This window comes from Bos javanicus, chromosome 3, assembly GCF_032452875.1.
Source record: "Bos javanicus breed banteng chromosome 3, ARS-OSU_banteng_1.0, whole genome shotgun sequence".
NCBI lineage: Eukaryota > Metazoa > Chordata > Mammalia > Artiodactyla > Bovidae > Bos > Bos javanicus.
Window position 1 is genome coordinate 110621181 of NC_083870.1, and position 16899 is coordinate 110638079.

At 36.3% G+C, this 16899-nt stretch overlaps 1 protein-coding gene across 9 annotated transcripts in view; it reads right to left on the bottom strand.

Annotated features, from left to right (window-relative positions):
• Positions 1–16899, bottom strand: part of ZMYM4 (zinc finger MYM-type containing 4) — a 164866-nt gene that overhangs the window by 45042 nt on the left and 102925 nt on the right. For 8 of the 9 annotated variants that reach the window (XM_061412550.1, XM_061412551.1, XM_061412548.1 and 5 more), the window contains 11 exons: positions 15516–15666; positions 14928–15043; positions 14209–14484; positions 13889–14039; positions 12939–13111; positions 12069–12219; positions 11376–11516; positions 11004–11041; positions 9811–9955; positions 3404–3522; positions 2532–2703 (listed from right to left, as the gene is read on the bottom strand). In XM_061412550.1, the coding sequence (XP_061268534.1) occupies positions 2532–2703; positions 3404–3522; positions 9811–9955; positions 11004–11041; positions 11376–11516; positions 12069–12219; positions 12939–13111; positions 13889–14039; positions 14209–14484; positions 14928–15043; positions 15516–15666 (1633 nt within the window). The remainder of the gene's footprint in view (positions 1–2531; positions 2704–3403; positions 3523–9810; positions 9956–11003; positions 11042–11375; positions 11517–12068; positions 12220–12938; positions 13112–13888; positions 14040–14208; positions 14485–14927; positions 15044–15515; positions 15667–16899) is intronic. The other variant, XM_061412549.1, reaches the window with a different exon arrangement.

A 16899-nucleotide genomic window follows, 5' to 3' on the forward strand; every position in this document is an offset into this window, starting at 1 on the left:
GACTTAGAATGAATAGAATGCTAGACTTCTAACTAAAAAAATAGATATGCAACAAGAAAAGTTTTACTGTATAGAACAGGAAACTATAATCAACATCTTGTAATAATCTATAATGGATAATAATTTCAAAAATATTATATCTGTATATGTATAACTGAATCACCTTGCTATGTACCTGAAACACTGTAAGTCAACTAAATGTCCATAAAATACATATATTAAAAAATAAATGTAAAAAGTTTAAAGATTCAGAGTATTAAAAAATCAGATTTTTTTAAAAACCAAGGAAAACTGTCTCTCTTCCCTGAAATCAAAGATAAATGAGCCAGATCCTTTCAGTTGGAATTAATTTTTCCCACTGTTATATTTCTAGACCATCTGATTTTACTTACACTATGATGATTAAAACTGGCTTGAAGCTTAAAGTTTTTCTGTTTGACTCCACTGCAAGTTAAGGCAAACTCACAATATTTGTATAGAAGAAATATCTGATAAATGCTGACTATTAATGCGAATAGAGAAGACAAGTTAAAATGAGGTTTATCATTAGAAATTGCCTGAACTTCCAAAATAAGTATCAGATATTAGAAGACCAAGTACAGGAGCAATATTCTAAGATATTAACATCCATATATAAATGGGTCACAACTATCAGATTATACACCAAAGAGCAAAATGAGACCAGAAACTTTGCGATAATGACAAAAAGCTTTTTATCCATCTCTCAAAGTATATATAATTTAAAAATACAGTGGCAACACAACTGAAAAGTTGACAGTAGCTTTTTCAAATGCTAAACTGTTCAGAAAATCTCTAGAATGTATTATACAAAATCAGAACCCAGTGGCTAGCTTTCTAAAAGCCATCATGGGAAAAAAGTTGTCAGAAAAGAATAATTTGTTGGGTCATCAATGATATGTGAAAGTTCAGTTCATTCGCTCAGTCATGTCTGACTCTTCGTGACTCCATGGACCAGCGCACGCCAGGCCTCCCTGTCCATCACTAACTCCCAGGGTTTACTCATACTCATTTGCATTGAGTCGGTGATGCCACGCAACCATCTCATCCTCTGTCCCCTTCTCCTCCCATCTTCAATCTTTCCCAGCATCAGGGTCGTTTCAAATGAGTCAGCTGGCCAAAGTATTGGAGTTTCAGCCTCCAACATCAGTCTTTCCAATGAACACTCAGGACTGATCTCCTTTAGGATGGACTGGCTGGATCTCCTTGCAGTCCAAGGGACTCTCAAGAGTCTTCTCCAACACCACAGTTCAAAAGCATCAATTCTTCAGCACTCAGCTTTCTTTCCAGTCCAACTCTCACATCCCTACGTGATTACTGGAAAAACCATAGACTTAACTAGATGGACCTTTGTTGGCAAAGTAATGTCTCTGCTTTTTTTGCTTTTACAAAAATTCACCTGTACATTTCAACTACCTTAAACACTGTTTCCTCTATCTTTTCTTATGATTATATCTCTTCTTTCATCCATAAATCAAGAAGGTGGTAATTAAGGCTGGAAACCATTCTGGAATACATACTACTGAGTTCTAGTCAAAATCCTTTCTTTGAAGTGAGACGGACCTGGATTCAACTTCTGGTTTCATTATGTCCTGATGGTATAACCATGGCTAGCCTATTTTCCAAAAGCAGAATCTAAAGTAAACAATACTTCCCTCAAGGAGTAGTTGTAAAGATTAAATGAGGTGACGTATACAAGTGCATTTAGGACAATGCCTAGCGTACAGCAAGGACATAAATCTTAACTACTGTTATTATCATTATTATACACTCATAAAATGGGATTTATCTATAGGCTATTTTGAACTAAATGTTTTTCCATCCTAAAATTTTATTGACCTTCTACCAACAAGCTGATTATTATACAACAGGAATTTTTATTTGGGGACCAGGGGCTTCCCCAGTGGCTCAGTCACTAAAGAATCTGCCTGCAATGCAGGAGACTGCCTTCAATGCAAGAGACCCGGGTTCACTTTCTCGGGAAATAAGTCTATCATTAAAACTATTACTTGTGAGATCATTTAAATACAAAAATAATAAACAAAATACAAATAAATGGAGAAGGAAATGGAAATGGCAACCCACTCTAGTATTCTTTCCTGGGAAATCCCATGGACAGAGGAACCTGGTGGGCTATAGTCCATGGGGTTGCAAAGAGTCAGACACAACTAAACAACTGAGCACACAGGCTTTGACAACAAGTATAAAACAAGAATATGATCATGAAACACGGATTTGTATGTTATTTTTCTGGAAACATTAAGAACCAGAAATTATATCAAAACTTAGTTTTTTTCCTAAACTGCACAGAGTTTCAGAGTTAACAAGTTTAACAAGCCCACAGACTTGGTATTTAAACACAAGTAAAGCTTTTAGACTTAGTGGCTGAATAACAGCAAAAGCTTTTAGAAACTTCCTGACTGGCTAATACTTAAAATTACTCTTGCACTTTCATTGACCTGAAAGTCTGCAGATGTGCTTTTCTTTTTTATTTCCTTTAAAATTATACCAACCTCCCTGAGATAGAGTCTTCTCCTTCTCCTCATCTTCTGCAATCATTTCTGCCATTTCAAGGAGATCAGCTTCAAAAGGATGTGAGGGAAGCTTTTCCTTAATGTCCTCAATACTCTCAGTGACTTTATCTTCGTTACCCATTGAGGATGGAATAAGCATAGGGACAGGCATCTGAAAGACCAAGGACAGACTAAAGAGTTTCTCGGGAAATGGTCTATCATCAAAACTATTACTTGTGAGATCATTTAAATACAAAAATAATAAACAAATCCAAGATATTCTATGGCCAACAATTAAAACAGCCTTGCTAGTTTGTTTTTATAAGACTACAGTCTCTTAAATAAAAACTCAGTAAGTGCTTTTCAGACACTCAAAAAAAGTATCTCTGAATCCTTTAAAAGAATAATTAAGCAATTCATTTTTATTTTTGATTATATTTCTTGTTTAATATTTTCACACAAGTGTTTCTCGTAAGAATTCAGTACCAAGAAAATATGTATTTTCTGATAAAAAATGAATACATTTTTCTTTCATAAAAAGTGAGAATCCTGGAAATCACAGTACTCCTCTTTTCAGCCATGCTAGAATATAAGATTCTAACACAAACCATTTCCAATCTTTTTCTATGTTAGTGGCCTTATTGTGTTTAAAATATTTTAAAAAACTGCATCATAATCTTATCTGAGAAGGCAGGATACAATCAGGAGCTGTCCTTTATATATTCCATGTTCAAGTAATTAAAGTAATATGATGATATCCAACATGAGTCAGGTATATTTTACCAACAAGTGAAAAGTTTTTATGGAGCTGCTAAATCTTAATTGAGAAAAACGTGCACTAGATTAGCCTTAACCTCTCAATGATTACTCACTGGAACTGGAATTCCAAATGGGACTGGTGCATACTGAGTATAAAGATGAAGAGGTACAGGTACAAACACTGGTACTGGAACTGGCACCACAATAATTTGGGGCTGAGCTGGAGTGTCTTCTAATAAAAACAAAAATAAAAGCAAAAACCCACACAAAAACAAAGAGGGTTAGAAACAACATTCTAATAAAAAAATTTTTTTTGTACTTCAAAAGAAATATCTATGATACTAGGGTGCTTCCCAGGTGACTCAGTGGGTAAAGAATCTGCCTGCAATGCAGGAGACACAGGTTCGATCTCTGGGTAGGGAAGATCCCCAGGAGGAGGGCATGTTAACCCACTCCAGTATTCTTGCCCGGAGAATCCCATGGACAGAGGAGCCTGGTGGGCTACAGTTCATAGGGTGCAAAGAGTCAGACATGACTGAAGTGACTGAGCATGTACCCCAGACCCATGATACTAGGAGTTCATAGAAAGGAGAAATTGTGAAGAAAGGCTTGAGTATAAAGCACTAACAAAAAGTGGGCAACACAATAATTATCAATGACACAAGAATAAGATGAATGGTGGCTATAACTCGATGAATAAATGAACAGTGATCTTAGAAGGGAGGTATAGAAAACTTAACATGAATAGTAGTGTATGTTAAAGAGGAGACTGAATATATAGAAGGGCCCTTTTCATAAGGCTATAATACACATTTAAAATCATTTCTAGTAAACAGTAGGAAGTACTACAAATTGTTTAGCACAAAGTAATGGTATAAAATTTGCATTTTAAAAGATTAATTTTGCTGCCATCTTTGGATGGAATACAAAGTATACAAAGCAACTACAATATATAGAGCTAAGACAATGAGGGCCTGAACTAGGGTGGTTATGATAGCTGCAGAAAAAGAGTAAGTATTCACAGCAGAGGGTCCAAGATATTAAAAAATTAAATAGAACTTGGACACTAACTTATACATGAGTAAGGAAAAAATGGGAAGGATGGAAGTAGGAGTCATTCAATTATTTAACAACCATCTAAAGTCTTTTCTGTAGGCCAGAAACATATGCTGGATAACTGTAAAATCATTAATGCAAGAGAAAGGTATTTCTAGTAAGGAGAACTGAAAAGTTGACAATTTGTCTAGGGTCAGAAGGGGGGAATAATATGGGATCAATTTTACCATGGTACAGTGGACATAAAAAAAAAGTTACGATTAGAGACGTCTGATAACCACGCGGCTGTTTTTCAGTCACCCAGTTGCGTCCAACTCTTTGAAACCCCATGGACTGTAGCACACCAAGCCTCCTTGTCCCTCACCATCTCCTGGAGTTTGCCCAAGTTCATGCCAACTGCATCGGGCATGCCATCCAGCCAACTCATCCTCTGACGCCCTCCTCTCCTTCCATCTCATCCTTTGATGCCCTCTTCTCCTTCTGCCCTTGATCTTTCCCAGCACTGGGGACTTTTCCAATGAGTCGTCTGTACATGTCAGATGACCAAAATACTGAAGCTTCAGCTTTAGCATCACTCCTTCCAGTGAATATTCAGGGCTGATCTCCCTTAAGATTGATCTCCTTGCTCTCCAAGGGACTTTCAGGAGTCTTCTCCTGCACCACAGTTCGAAGGCAACAACTCTTTGGTGTTCTGCCTTCTTTATGGTCCAGCTCTCACAACCATACATGACCACGGGGAAGACCAGAGCCTTGATTATACGGACCTTTGTTGGCAAAGTAATGTCTCTGCTTTTCACCACGCTGTCTAGGTTTGTCATCTCTTTCCTGCCAAGAAGCAATCATCTTCTGATTTCATGGCTGCAGTCACCATATGCAGTTATTTTGGAGCCCCAAAAAAGGAAGATCTGTCACTACTTCCATCTTTTCCCCTTCTATTTATCATGCAGTAACCAAGCTACATGGTGGTAAACTAGGTCACTATTTTGGGACTGACATGTACAAACTGCTATATTTAAAATAAATATCCAACAAGGACCTACTGCAAAAAAATATTAAAAATAATTTTTTAAAAAGGTACTATTGACACAATAAAAATACAGGACTATCTTATCTATAGTCTTGCTATACAACATGGTTCATGAACCAGCACTGATATTACTCAGGAACTTTAAAGATGCAGAACCTCAGCTCCACTAAATCATAATCTACATAGCAACATTCCCAAGTAATTCATATGCATGTTCATGTTTGAGAAGTACTGCCTAGAGGATAACCTTCCAGGTCTAAGAATCTAAGATTCCTTTCTATTTTAAAAATTCTGGGATTTTCAGATGGCAGCATAAGGAGCTCCAGAGATCCATTCTTTAGGGAAACAAGCAAAGCTGGTGAAAATCTAAAAAATAACCATTTAAATTATTTTGAAATTGTCCAAAGGGTACACATCAAATGGAGAAATGTTTACGAAAATCTACTAAATACAGTAAGAACAGTAGGAGTCTATGACATTTGATCTACCACCTGCTCCACATCCCTGCCTCACCCAGCTCAATATGACAGAAACTCTACTCTGGAATGGATGTCACCAACAAGAATGGGCTCCTCTTCCTTCAGCTCCCAATTCAAGGTTACTGTATCTCACCAGGAGGGGCAGGCCACCATTATCTCTTATTCCCTCAAACTCCAAGACAGAAAGGTTAATTTCCTAGTGCGTATCACTACCACCCATAAAGAGAAAACCTACTACAGGAATTAAAACTCAACATTCAAAAAACTAAGATCCTGGCATCCGGTCCCATCACTTCATGGCAAACAGATGCAGAAACAATGGAAACAGTGACAGATTTTATTTTCTTGTGCTCCACAATCACTGTGGACGGTGACTGCAGCCATAAAATTAAAAGATGCCTGATCCTTAGGAGAAAAGCTATGACAAACCTAGACAGCATATTCAAATGCAGAGACATTACTTTGCCAACAACGGTCCGTAGAGTCAAAGCTATGGTTTTTCCAGTAGTGACGTAGGGATGTGAGAGGTGGACCAAAAAGAAGGCTTAGTGCTGAAGAATTGATGCTTTCGAACTGTGGTATTGGAGAAAACTCTTGAGTCCCTCAGATTGCAAGGAGATCCACCCAGTCAATCCTAAAGGAAATCAATCCTGAATATTCACTGGAAGGACTGATGCTGAAGCTCCAATATTTTGGCCACCTGATGTGAAGAACTGACTCATTGGAAAAGACCCTGATGTTGGGAAAGATTGAAGGCAGGAGGAGAAGGGGACAACCCAGGACAAGATGGTTGGGTGTCATCACTGACTCAATGGACATGAGTTTGAGCAAACTCCAGGAGATGGTGAAGGACAGGGAAGCCTGGTGTGCTGCAGTCCATGGGGCTGCAAAGGGTCAGACATGACTGAGGAACTGAACATCATCAACTACAGGAACAGCAAGGCTATCAAAGCCAGGGTCTGAACCACCTTCATCCCAGTTCACCTGTAGGGCAGAGATTCCATGCTAGCAGAGGCCAGCTAAGAAGGTCAGAAGCTCACACTGTGCCCACAATACAGAAAAGCAGTAGGTCAAAGAAGGAAGAGGCAGTTTATAAGAAAAGAAAGCCCTAAAGCTCTTCCCAAAAGAACTGACTTTATTTGAAACAGAGTGTGGAAAAGTCCAAACCTAAGGGTACTCTTTGTCATCAAGATGAAAAAAAGATGTCCTTTTCATTATAGGGGACCGGAATGCAAAAGTAGGAAGTCAAGAAATACCTGGAATAACAGGCAAATTTGGCCTTGGAAAACGGAATGAAGCAGGGCAAAGACTAATAGAGTTTTGCCAAGAAAATGCACTGGTCATAGCAAACACCCTCTTCCAACAACACAAGAGAAGACTCTACACATGGACATCACCAGATGGTCAACACCGAAATTAGATTGATTACATTCTTTGCACCCAAAGATGGAGAAGCTCTATACAGTCAACAAAAACAAGACCAGGAGCTGACTGTGGCTCAGATCATGAACTCCTTCTTGCCAAATTCAGACTTAAACCAAAGAAGTAGGGAAAACCACTAGACCATTCAGATATGACCTAAATCAAATCCCATATGATTATACAGTGGAAGTGAGAAATAGATTTAAGGGACTAGATCTGATAGAGTGCCTGATGAACTACGGACAGAGGTTCGTGACATTGTACAGGAGATAGGGATCAAGATGAACCCCATGGAAAAGAAATGCAAAAATGAGGAGGCCTTACAAATAGCTGTGAGAAGAGAAGCGAAAAGCAAAGAAGAAAAGGAAAGATATAAGCATTTGAATGTAGGGTTCCAAAGAATAGCAAGAAGAGATAAGAAAGCCTTCTTCAGCGATCAATGCAAAGAAATAGAGGAAAACAACAGAATGGGGAAGACTAGACATCTCTTCAAGAAAATTAGAGATACCAAGGGAACATTTCATGCAAAGATGGGCTCGATAAAGGACAGAAATGGTATAGACCTAACAGAAGCAGAAGATATTAAGAGGTGGCAAGAAGACACAGAAGAACTGTATAAAAAAGACCTTCACAACCCAGATAATCACGATGGTGTGATCACTCACCTAGAGCCAGACATCCTGGAATGTGAAGTCAAGTGGGCCTTAGAAAGCATCACTACGAACAAAGCTAGTGGAGTTGATGGAATTCCAGTTGAGCTATTTCAAATCCTGAAAGATGATGCTGTGAAAGTGCTGCACTCAATTTGCCAGCAAATGTGGAAAACTCAGCAGTGGCCACAGGACTGGAAAAGGTCAGTTTTCATTCCAATCCCTAAGAAAGGCAATGCCAAAGAATGCTCAAACTACCGCACAATTGCACTCATCTCACACGCTAGTAAAGTAATGCTCAAAATTCTCCAAGCCACGCTTCAGCTATATGCAAATCATGAACTTCCTGATGTTCAAGCTGGTTTTAGAAAAGGCAGAGGAACCAGAGATCAAATTGCCAACATCCTCTGGATCATCGAAAAGGCAAGAGAGTTCCAGAAAAACATCTATTTCTGCTTTATTGACTATGCCAAAGCCTTTGACTGTGTGGATCACAATAAACTGTGGAAAATTCTGAAAGAGATGGGAATACCAGACCACCTGACCTGCCTTTTGAGAAACCTATATACAGGTCAGGAAGCAACAGTTAGATCTGGACATGGAACAACAGACTGGTACCAAGTAGGAAAAGGAGTACATCAAGGCTGTATACTGTCACCCTGCTTATTTAACTTCTATGCAGAGTGTATCATGAGAAACGCTGGGCTGGAAGAAGCACAAGCTGGAATCAAGATTGCTGGGAGAAATATCAATAACCTCAGATATGCAGATGACACCACCCTTATGGCAGAAAGTAAAGAGGAACTAAAAAGCCTCTTAATGAAAATGAAAGTGGAGAGTGAAAAAGTTGGTTTAAAGCTCAACATTCAGAAAATGAAGATCAGGGCATCTGGTCCCATCACTTCATGGGAAACAGATGGGGAAACAGTGGAAACAGTGTCAGAGTTTTATCTTTTTGGGCTCCCAAATCACTGCAGATGGTGACTGCAGCCATGAAATTAAAAGACGCTTACTCCTTGAAAAAGTTACGACCAACCTAGATAGCATATTGAAAAGCAGAGACATTACTTTGCCAACAAAGGTCCGTCTAGTCAAGGCTATGGTTTTTCCAGTGGTCATGTATGGATGTGAGAGTTGGACTGTGAAGAAAGCTGAGTGCCGAAGAATTGATGCTTTTGAACTGTGGTGTTGGAGAAGACTCTTGAGAGTCCCTTGGACTGCAAGGAGATCCAATCAATCCATTCTGAAGGAGATCAGCCCTGGGATTTCTTTGGAAGGAATGATGCTAAAGCTGAAACTCCAGTACTTTGGCCACCTCATGCGAAGAGTTGACTCATTGGAAAAGACTCTGATGCTGGGAGGGATTGGGGGCAGGAGAAGAAGGGGACGACAGAGGATGAGATGGATGGATGGCATCACTGACTCGATGGACGTGTGAGTCTGAGTAAACTCCAGGAGTTGGTGATGGACAGGGAGGCCTGGCGTGCTGCGATTCACGCGGTCGCAAAGGGTCAGACACGACTGAGCGACTGAACTCAACTGAACTGAAGGGTGCTCTGGAAAATAATAGTTCCTCTTAACTAAGACCCTGTATATATAATTCCAAAAGCTATGGAATTTGGATATATTTCCCATAATAAATAACTGTCATGAATAAAGAAATGAAATGAAGCATTCATGGTATGGTATTATCAACTACCTTTCCTCTGCCATAACTAAGGTACTGAAAACACCTAACCCACGGGGATACTGTAAGGACTCAATTGTGCAATGTATATAAGCAATGAAATACATCACCTATGAAATAAAAGACACAATTAATGTAAGCACATACCACATTCCTTTCCTTTAGAAAAAATTAAACAAAGAAAACACAAGGAACATACCTGTCTGGCATTCTTTGTTTTGTGTATGTGGTTTGCAAGAGGTGGCCTTGGTCTGTGTGATGGGTTTGCACAATAAAGCTTTATTCTTCAGAAGCCTTGGAGGCTGGGAAGGTGGCAGTTTTAGGACATCTGTTTGTGTACTTGCCTAGTAAAAAAATACATCAGAAACGAAAAGCTTACTAATTATGAGAAATATTGTATAATATCATTGGAGAAGGAAATGGCCACCCACTCCAGTATTTTTGCCTGGAGAATCCTATGGACAGAAGAGCCTGGTAAGCCCCAGTCCACGGGGTCACACAGAGTCAGACACGACTGAGTGACTAACACTTCACTACATAATGTTACATTTCAAAGTATTATAATTTCAAAAGAAATGCTATAATGGAATCACATGGAAGACACAGAATATAAATATTCAATTAAATATGTAAGAAATACAAAATTCCTAAAATATCAACAGCAATAAAGGAATACCTTGATAACTACGTATTAACTCTGAATGTATCTAATTACCAGTTCTATTAACCAAGAAAAATACCATTTGTATTAATGAAATATTGTTGATCAGTAACAATGATGGTTGAGCTTAAAATCAGAACTGTTTTTTCTTGACTGGGTTAAATCTTAGAAGAACCAGTTTCAAGGTAACTAGAAATAATAATATCCCTCATGATCCTATAAGTAACTTGAGAAAAGATGATATGATAATTGTCCCAGAAACTAGGAAAGACTTTAGAAATGCCACTGTTCTAGTCCTAAGTTTTTCTCATTATTGATTTTGTCCTTAAGAGACAAAAATATTTAGCTTTAAAAAAAAAAAAGAATGCTTATTTATAGCATAATCTTCACTGAATGGGAAACAAGCTACTTTCTACAAATACTTCATCTACAGTCTGACTACATTACAAAATGCCCCAAATCCTTGTATGCCTAAATGCTATAAGATTTAATTCTACACAATTAAAACAAAAATTTTCAGTAACTATATAAAGCATTCAAAAAAACTGAAGTGCATAAAAGACCTAATTAAATAACCAGGAAATCCTGTTCCTGAACAAGATTAAATGAACTCATGAAATTTATTTTATATAATAAATAAAAAATGAATAAGGGCAAATCAGCTTAGACATATTCATTCTGCATAAGATGGAAAAGACAGTAGCAATAACAATAAAAATAATAAAACTTACATCCCCAATGATTTTTGCTGTTACTGTTGGAACTGCACCTGATATAAATAAAAATATAAAATTTAGGATCTTATTATTTAAACACTAGCATTAACAGCTGATTTTCAGAAAACAAACACAAAGTTTTATAATAAAAATATGTATTATCTTTTATTTTATTCAGGGGAAGAGTAGCATCTAAAGTATTATACAAGAAAAATAGATTTGGAAACTACAAAAACACTGTTTAATGCCAAAGCAGCACATAGGGAACCACCGTTCCTAATATGAATGTGACAAACACATGAAAATGATTACAGACAGAAAAAAGGTAGAGGACCACTGTCGTCAACCTCAAAAAGGCTAAATAACTGCTGTCAAATCAAGCCATACCTTGTAAGACACTGTTAGAATTCACTGTGGGCTGAGCAGCAGGAGCACTTGCTAATGATACCACATTAGCTATAACTGGAGTTGAATCTTTTCTTAGAGATGGCGGCCCTGCTGAAGCAGCTGGCACCATGGAAATACTTGCTGATTAAAATAAACAAAAATAAGAAAACCTCATGTAATTTATATGAACATACATAGAAACCAACATCTTAAGATGGTTAAACAATGCTTTTATGTTAGAGTAAAATAGATTAAAGAGTCACTTCAAGATTAACTGTATTTTTTTCTATTTTTAAATTACTAAACCTTAAAAGTATTCCATGTACTTTCGCTTGCATAACTATGCATGTGGTATATACAAAAGGCTATGTGGTTTAGATTCCATGTTCTTTGTTATAATCTTAAGTGCTTTTCTAAAGAAGTCAAGATGTGTATCTTCAACTATAAAACGTTAACTGCCATTCTTTCCCATAAAGTTCTTACAGAGTTTATTTGACTAAATATGCTCAGAGAAAACTGAAAGAATTTAGGGCATTAACCTAAGGTGTTAAACAAAAGGGATCTACATGTTAATGTGATTTGAACAGAATGAAATCTACAATTCACGAAATTATTTACAACTGTTTAAAGTTCTCAATCTGTGGAAGAGTAGTTAGTCCCTGGCATTGACCTAAGACTCAAGTTTAATTTTACCTGCATTGTTTTGTGAAGGTGGGTCACACATACTTTGCTGATTACAGAACATCAAAATACAAAGCAGGTTACAGAAATGTTTCATTTCTCCCCGCCATTTCAAGGACTCACTGAGCTTACCCTGTCGCTTACAACCATCACATTTTGCCATCTGAAAAAAGAAACAGAAGACAGTAAAGAAGTAAGAAATAAATTATCTATGGACTGATTAAATAAAAGGTCCCAGGTAACGAGTGAGGAAATCTGCTTAGAATTTAGATCACTAAAAGGAAGGTTAACTATCCTGGAGGGAGGGGCAATATACAGTAGGGGACTAAGAGGTACAAACTACTATGCAGAAAATAAGCTATAAAGATATTGTACACCACAGGGAATACAGGCAATATTTTATAATTATAAGTGAAGTATAACCTTTCCAAATTGTTAATCACTGTATTGCACACCTAATACTTTACTATAATACTATAATTCAGCTTTTTTTAAGAAAAAATGAAGGTTAATGATTCTGAAATTGGAAATTATGTCAACAATCTTATACAACATTAAAAAAAGTCACATTATAGAGATGCCAAAAATAGCAATTTTTAAAAAGTGAAATGGAAATAGATTGATCCTCCTTAAACACGTCAGAAGACTATTTTAAAGTGAATAATTATAATTTTAAATATTTTAATGTTTTAAGACATATGTCTTCTACAAGGAAATTAAAAAACAAAAGCAATGTAATTTCAGTAACATTAAAGTCTTTTTAAATCCTACATTAATACTTAACACTGAAAATCATTAATTGCCCTTTATACTATTTGAAAGAAAAAAAGAAGGGAAAAATGTGCCCTAACTTGAAAAACCAGGAATGTGAATCATATTTACCTGACAGAGCAAAACTGTATATTTGGACATGCATTCTTCACAACAAAACTCTTCTACTTTCCCCCCTAAATTATTCTGTACCAATTTGGGAGATGTCTGTAAACAATAACTGCACATTTTACAGTGATTTCCCCAGCGTTTTGCCAAGTCATGTTTATAAAGCAATTTGCAACCTAAAAAAATCAGAGAAGGTAAAATTAACATTAGAGAGAATAGTAAGTATTTACATCTTTAATTTAAATGCCCTATGATAAAGTTTGCACAGTTGGGTTCTCACCAATTAGTAGATCAAGAAATCAATTTAGAGGATTGATACTACCATTTTCTTTTTTTAAACAAAATAAGACAGCAGAGCAAATATTACAGTCCATCATATATAATAAAAGTCAGTTTTGTTTTATAAAACTTGTTTTCTTTGGGTATGTGATCATACACTGGGTCACAATGTAAAATGTATGTTTTCTGCATGTGGTCAAGAGGTTTGAAAGCCACTAGACTAGGAGGTTACTTCTGCATGGTTTTAGAGTAAAACAAAACATTCTAAACTTACAGTCATCTAAATAAGGAAGACATGCTGATTTGCATATTCAGAAATATAATGGATGTTTAAAAAAAAAAGTATAATCTTAGGATGCTACGAAAATTTAAGCAGTTCCTTTTAGAAATAAATATAAGAACTAAAAGATGCTCATCAATCTAATAACATTAAACATTTCTCCCATCACCATCATTTTTGCTATATACTGTGAAGATCTTTTCCTTCATTTTAACATCTTTATAATATGAAGGATTATACCAGAAAAGAGTGAACAAGTATAAACAAAACAAAAGGTTTTGGTGTTATATACAGAGGATGAAATAGATAAAACTTACACAGTGACAGCTTAAATTATCAACTACTTTTCAAATAACCAACATGCTCGGTAGGGAAGATAATCTTCTATCTTTACCTTCACTACAGAATGACTTGTCAGCCCCTGAGAATCGTACAGTCTCCTTTATAATTTTCTCAATTTTACAATATTCACACATTGCCATTACATTATTTATTTTCTTATATTCATCAGAACAATTTTTGCCACAGAACTGAAACATTTTACCCTGCAAAGAAATAAGATTAAGTACTAATTAAACATTTGGCTTTTATCTTGGGGAAATCTTTACCTCTCTTTCAAAGAAACAGTGTAATTTTGAAAGGTGAAAAGCCAGAAGTAAGTTTACAAATTGATCATTTTATACCCAAACTCTCTATCACGCTCCTATACTTTACCTTATAGTCGAGAAGTTCTGGTTTTGTGGCAAAAAGACGGTTACAGTGCTGACACTTGAGTTTTACAACACTTCGTGCAAACCCCACATGTTGGGATTGGGCAGCAAGACGCTGGAGACCAGCTGCAGCAGAGCTGCTGATGGAAGTGGGAGAAACAGCAGAGGTGTTACCCCCTCCTGCTGACACTGTTGAACCTGTAGGGATGCTTACAATTACTTGGCCCTGAGACAAGGGCACTACTGAAGAATTCATTCCTGCTGGTTTGTTGAACAAATTCTGAAAGAAGAAACAAATAAAAAGATCAATCTACTCACTTTTTCAAATAAGAGGGCACTGAGTACCTACCTATATCAAGCACGGTTCTAGGCACTTAACATACATTTGTGAACAGGCGAAAATCCCTGCCTTTCAGTAGCTTATAATTGAATGGGGGGAGTGTTATTTACATCCAAAAAATAAAATAATTTAACTAATGATAATCTTTAAAGATAATATCCTCCCAATAGATAATCTAGGTAATAATAGTATCATTTAATTTCACAGGAAGCAATTAAATAACATGCATCCAAATAGAGGATGGACCAAAGAACCCTAGTTTATTTACTAAAACTGAGACAGAAATGTCGGCAATCCAGGCAGTTAGCAAACACCTAATAAGTTTACTTCACTATTGTAGGCTACTAACTGGCTGGAGAAAAGGAAGAGTCCTGAAGCCATACCTGGAAAGCTACCACACAACTGTAGCTGCAGAAGTTGCGTATACTTCCATCTGACATGGCTAGGTGATACTGAGGGATTGCTGAGGTTTTACAACTGTTACACTGAACTTGTACACCTTAGCAAATCAAAATAAAAGCTAATGAGTAATACATACAAATGTATGAGAAAGTACAATACATGAAAATTCAAGGGCCAAGTCATGTTGCAGGAACTAAAATTAAACTTAGTTACCTCACATGTAGACAAAAACTAACAATGCTAAAAATATTTCAGATGATTTAAAGTTGTCACGGTCTACACCCTAAAACTAAAAAATAACAAATCTTGAAATAAATTAGGTGTGAATAAAGTACATTTAAAAAGCGCTGAATTCTTTTGGTAAGGAAGATGTACAAATAGGCAAGCAAGTAAATAAACATAAAACACGCAATCAAGATAATAGGTGATATTTTACAACACAGATCTGATATATTTTAATTTGCATTAAAATCAATTAAATATGGACAAAAATCTGTACTACAAAAACAAAGCAATAATCATAATTTTTTCAAATATTATATTTATAAAGTTTATGAAACCAATATTACCTGCAGAAGTAACCATTTTAACTCTGTAAGCAGATAAGCAATTAACAGAACAGAAAAGCTCTGTCTTTCCCAAGCTATTGGTATTTTCAATCATTTCTGCTGAGGATCTCAATGATTTGCAAAGCGCACATGGTGTAATTTTGGCTGATTTCTATTAAGAGAATAAAATAACATTCATTTTTACCAAATTACAAGTGAAAGCATAATTCTTTTAAATGTTTATACTTAACACTGTTGAAATATTTTAAATTAGTGGCTTCCAAACTTTTATGATTACAATCCTCAGTAAGAAATATATTTTAGATTTCTGATGTTTTGTGGTTGTGTATTAAATAAGCATGTACATAAAACTGAAAAGTTTCATAAAATAATATATATAGTGATAAGCTTGATATTTTTCCTTTCTACTCATCTTCATTAAAAAACAATGCTCTTTAGCAACTAATTTTGGGATCTATTAATTCATTGCAACTACTGTTTTAAAAACATTATTTTAGACTTCCCTCTCAGATTGTAAAGAATCTGCCTGGAATGTGGGAGACCTGGGTTTGATTCCTGAGTTGGGGAGATCCCTGGGAGAAGGAAATGGCAACCCACTTCAGTATTCTTGCCAGGAGAATCCCGTGGACACAGGAGCCTGGTGGGTTACAGGTCTGTGGGGTCACAAAGAGTCAGACACACTGAGTGACTAACACTTTCTTTCACTTCAAGATAAGCATAAGGGGTTAAGTACAAACTATTCAGTATTATGTATAAAGTAAATTAGCTATAAGAATATACCATACAAAACTCCAACCAAACAAATCCCCCCCACTATTTTAAAAATTACACAACAGAGAATTCACGCTCTTACTCTCTTCAAAACATTGGAAGAACTTTCCCACAAAAGGTGCTGCATATAGCAATGAAATGTGAATCCAAGGAAATCAATAAACTTACCAGAAAAATTCATTTTCAAATATACTACCTCTAACAATAACAAAGCACAGGGAATTCCCTGGCAGTTCAATGGTTAAGACTCCACACTTCCACTGCAGGGGCCATGGGTTTGATCCCTGGTCAGGGAACTAAGATCCCACATGCCACATGGCACAGCCAAAAAATAAATTAATAATAACAGCAAAGCACACTCTAAGCAATAAAGAGAGAAGAAACTTTGGATATCCCAAGTGTCCAATACAGACAATGAAAGAATCTGTTATCTTAAGTTCCCACTCTGTGAATCAGTAGTAAATAATGCTAAATACTATTAACATGTCATACATTCAGGATAACTTATACAGTATATCTAGCACCAATTAAAAGATTTCAAGATTCCTATGTAAGACTTGCTATTAAAATAAATACATGTTCAAGTGAGCACATTCTTGCATTCTGGAATGTC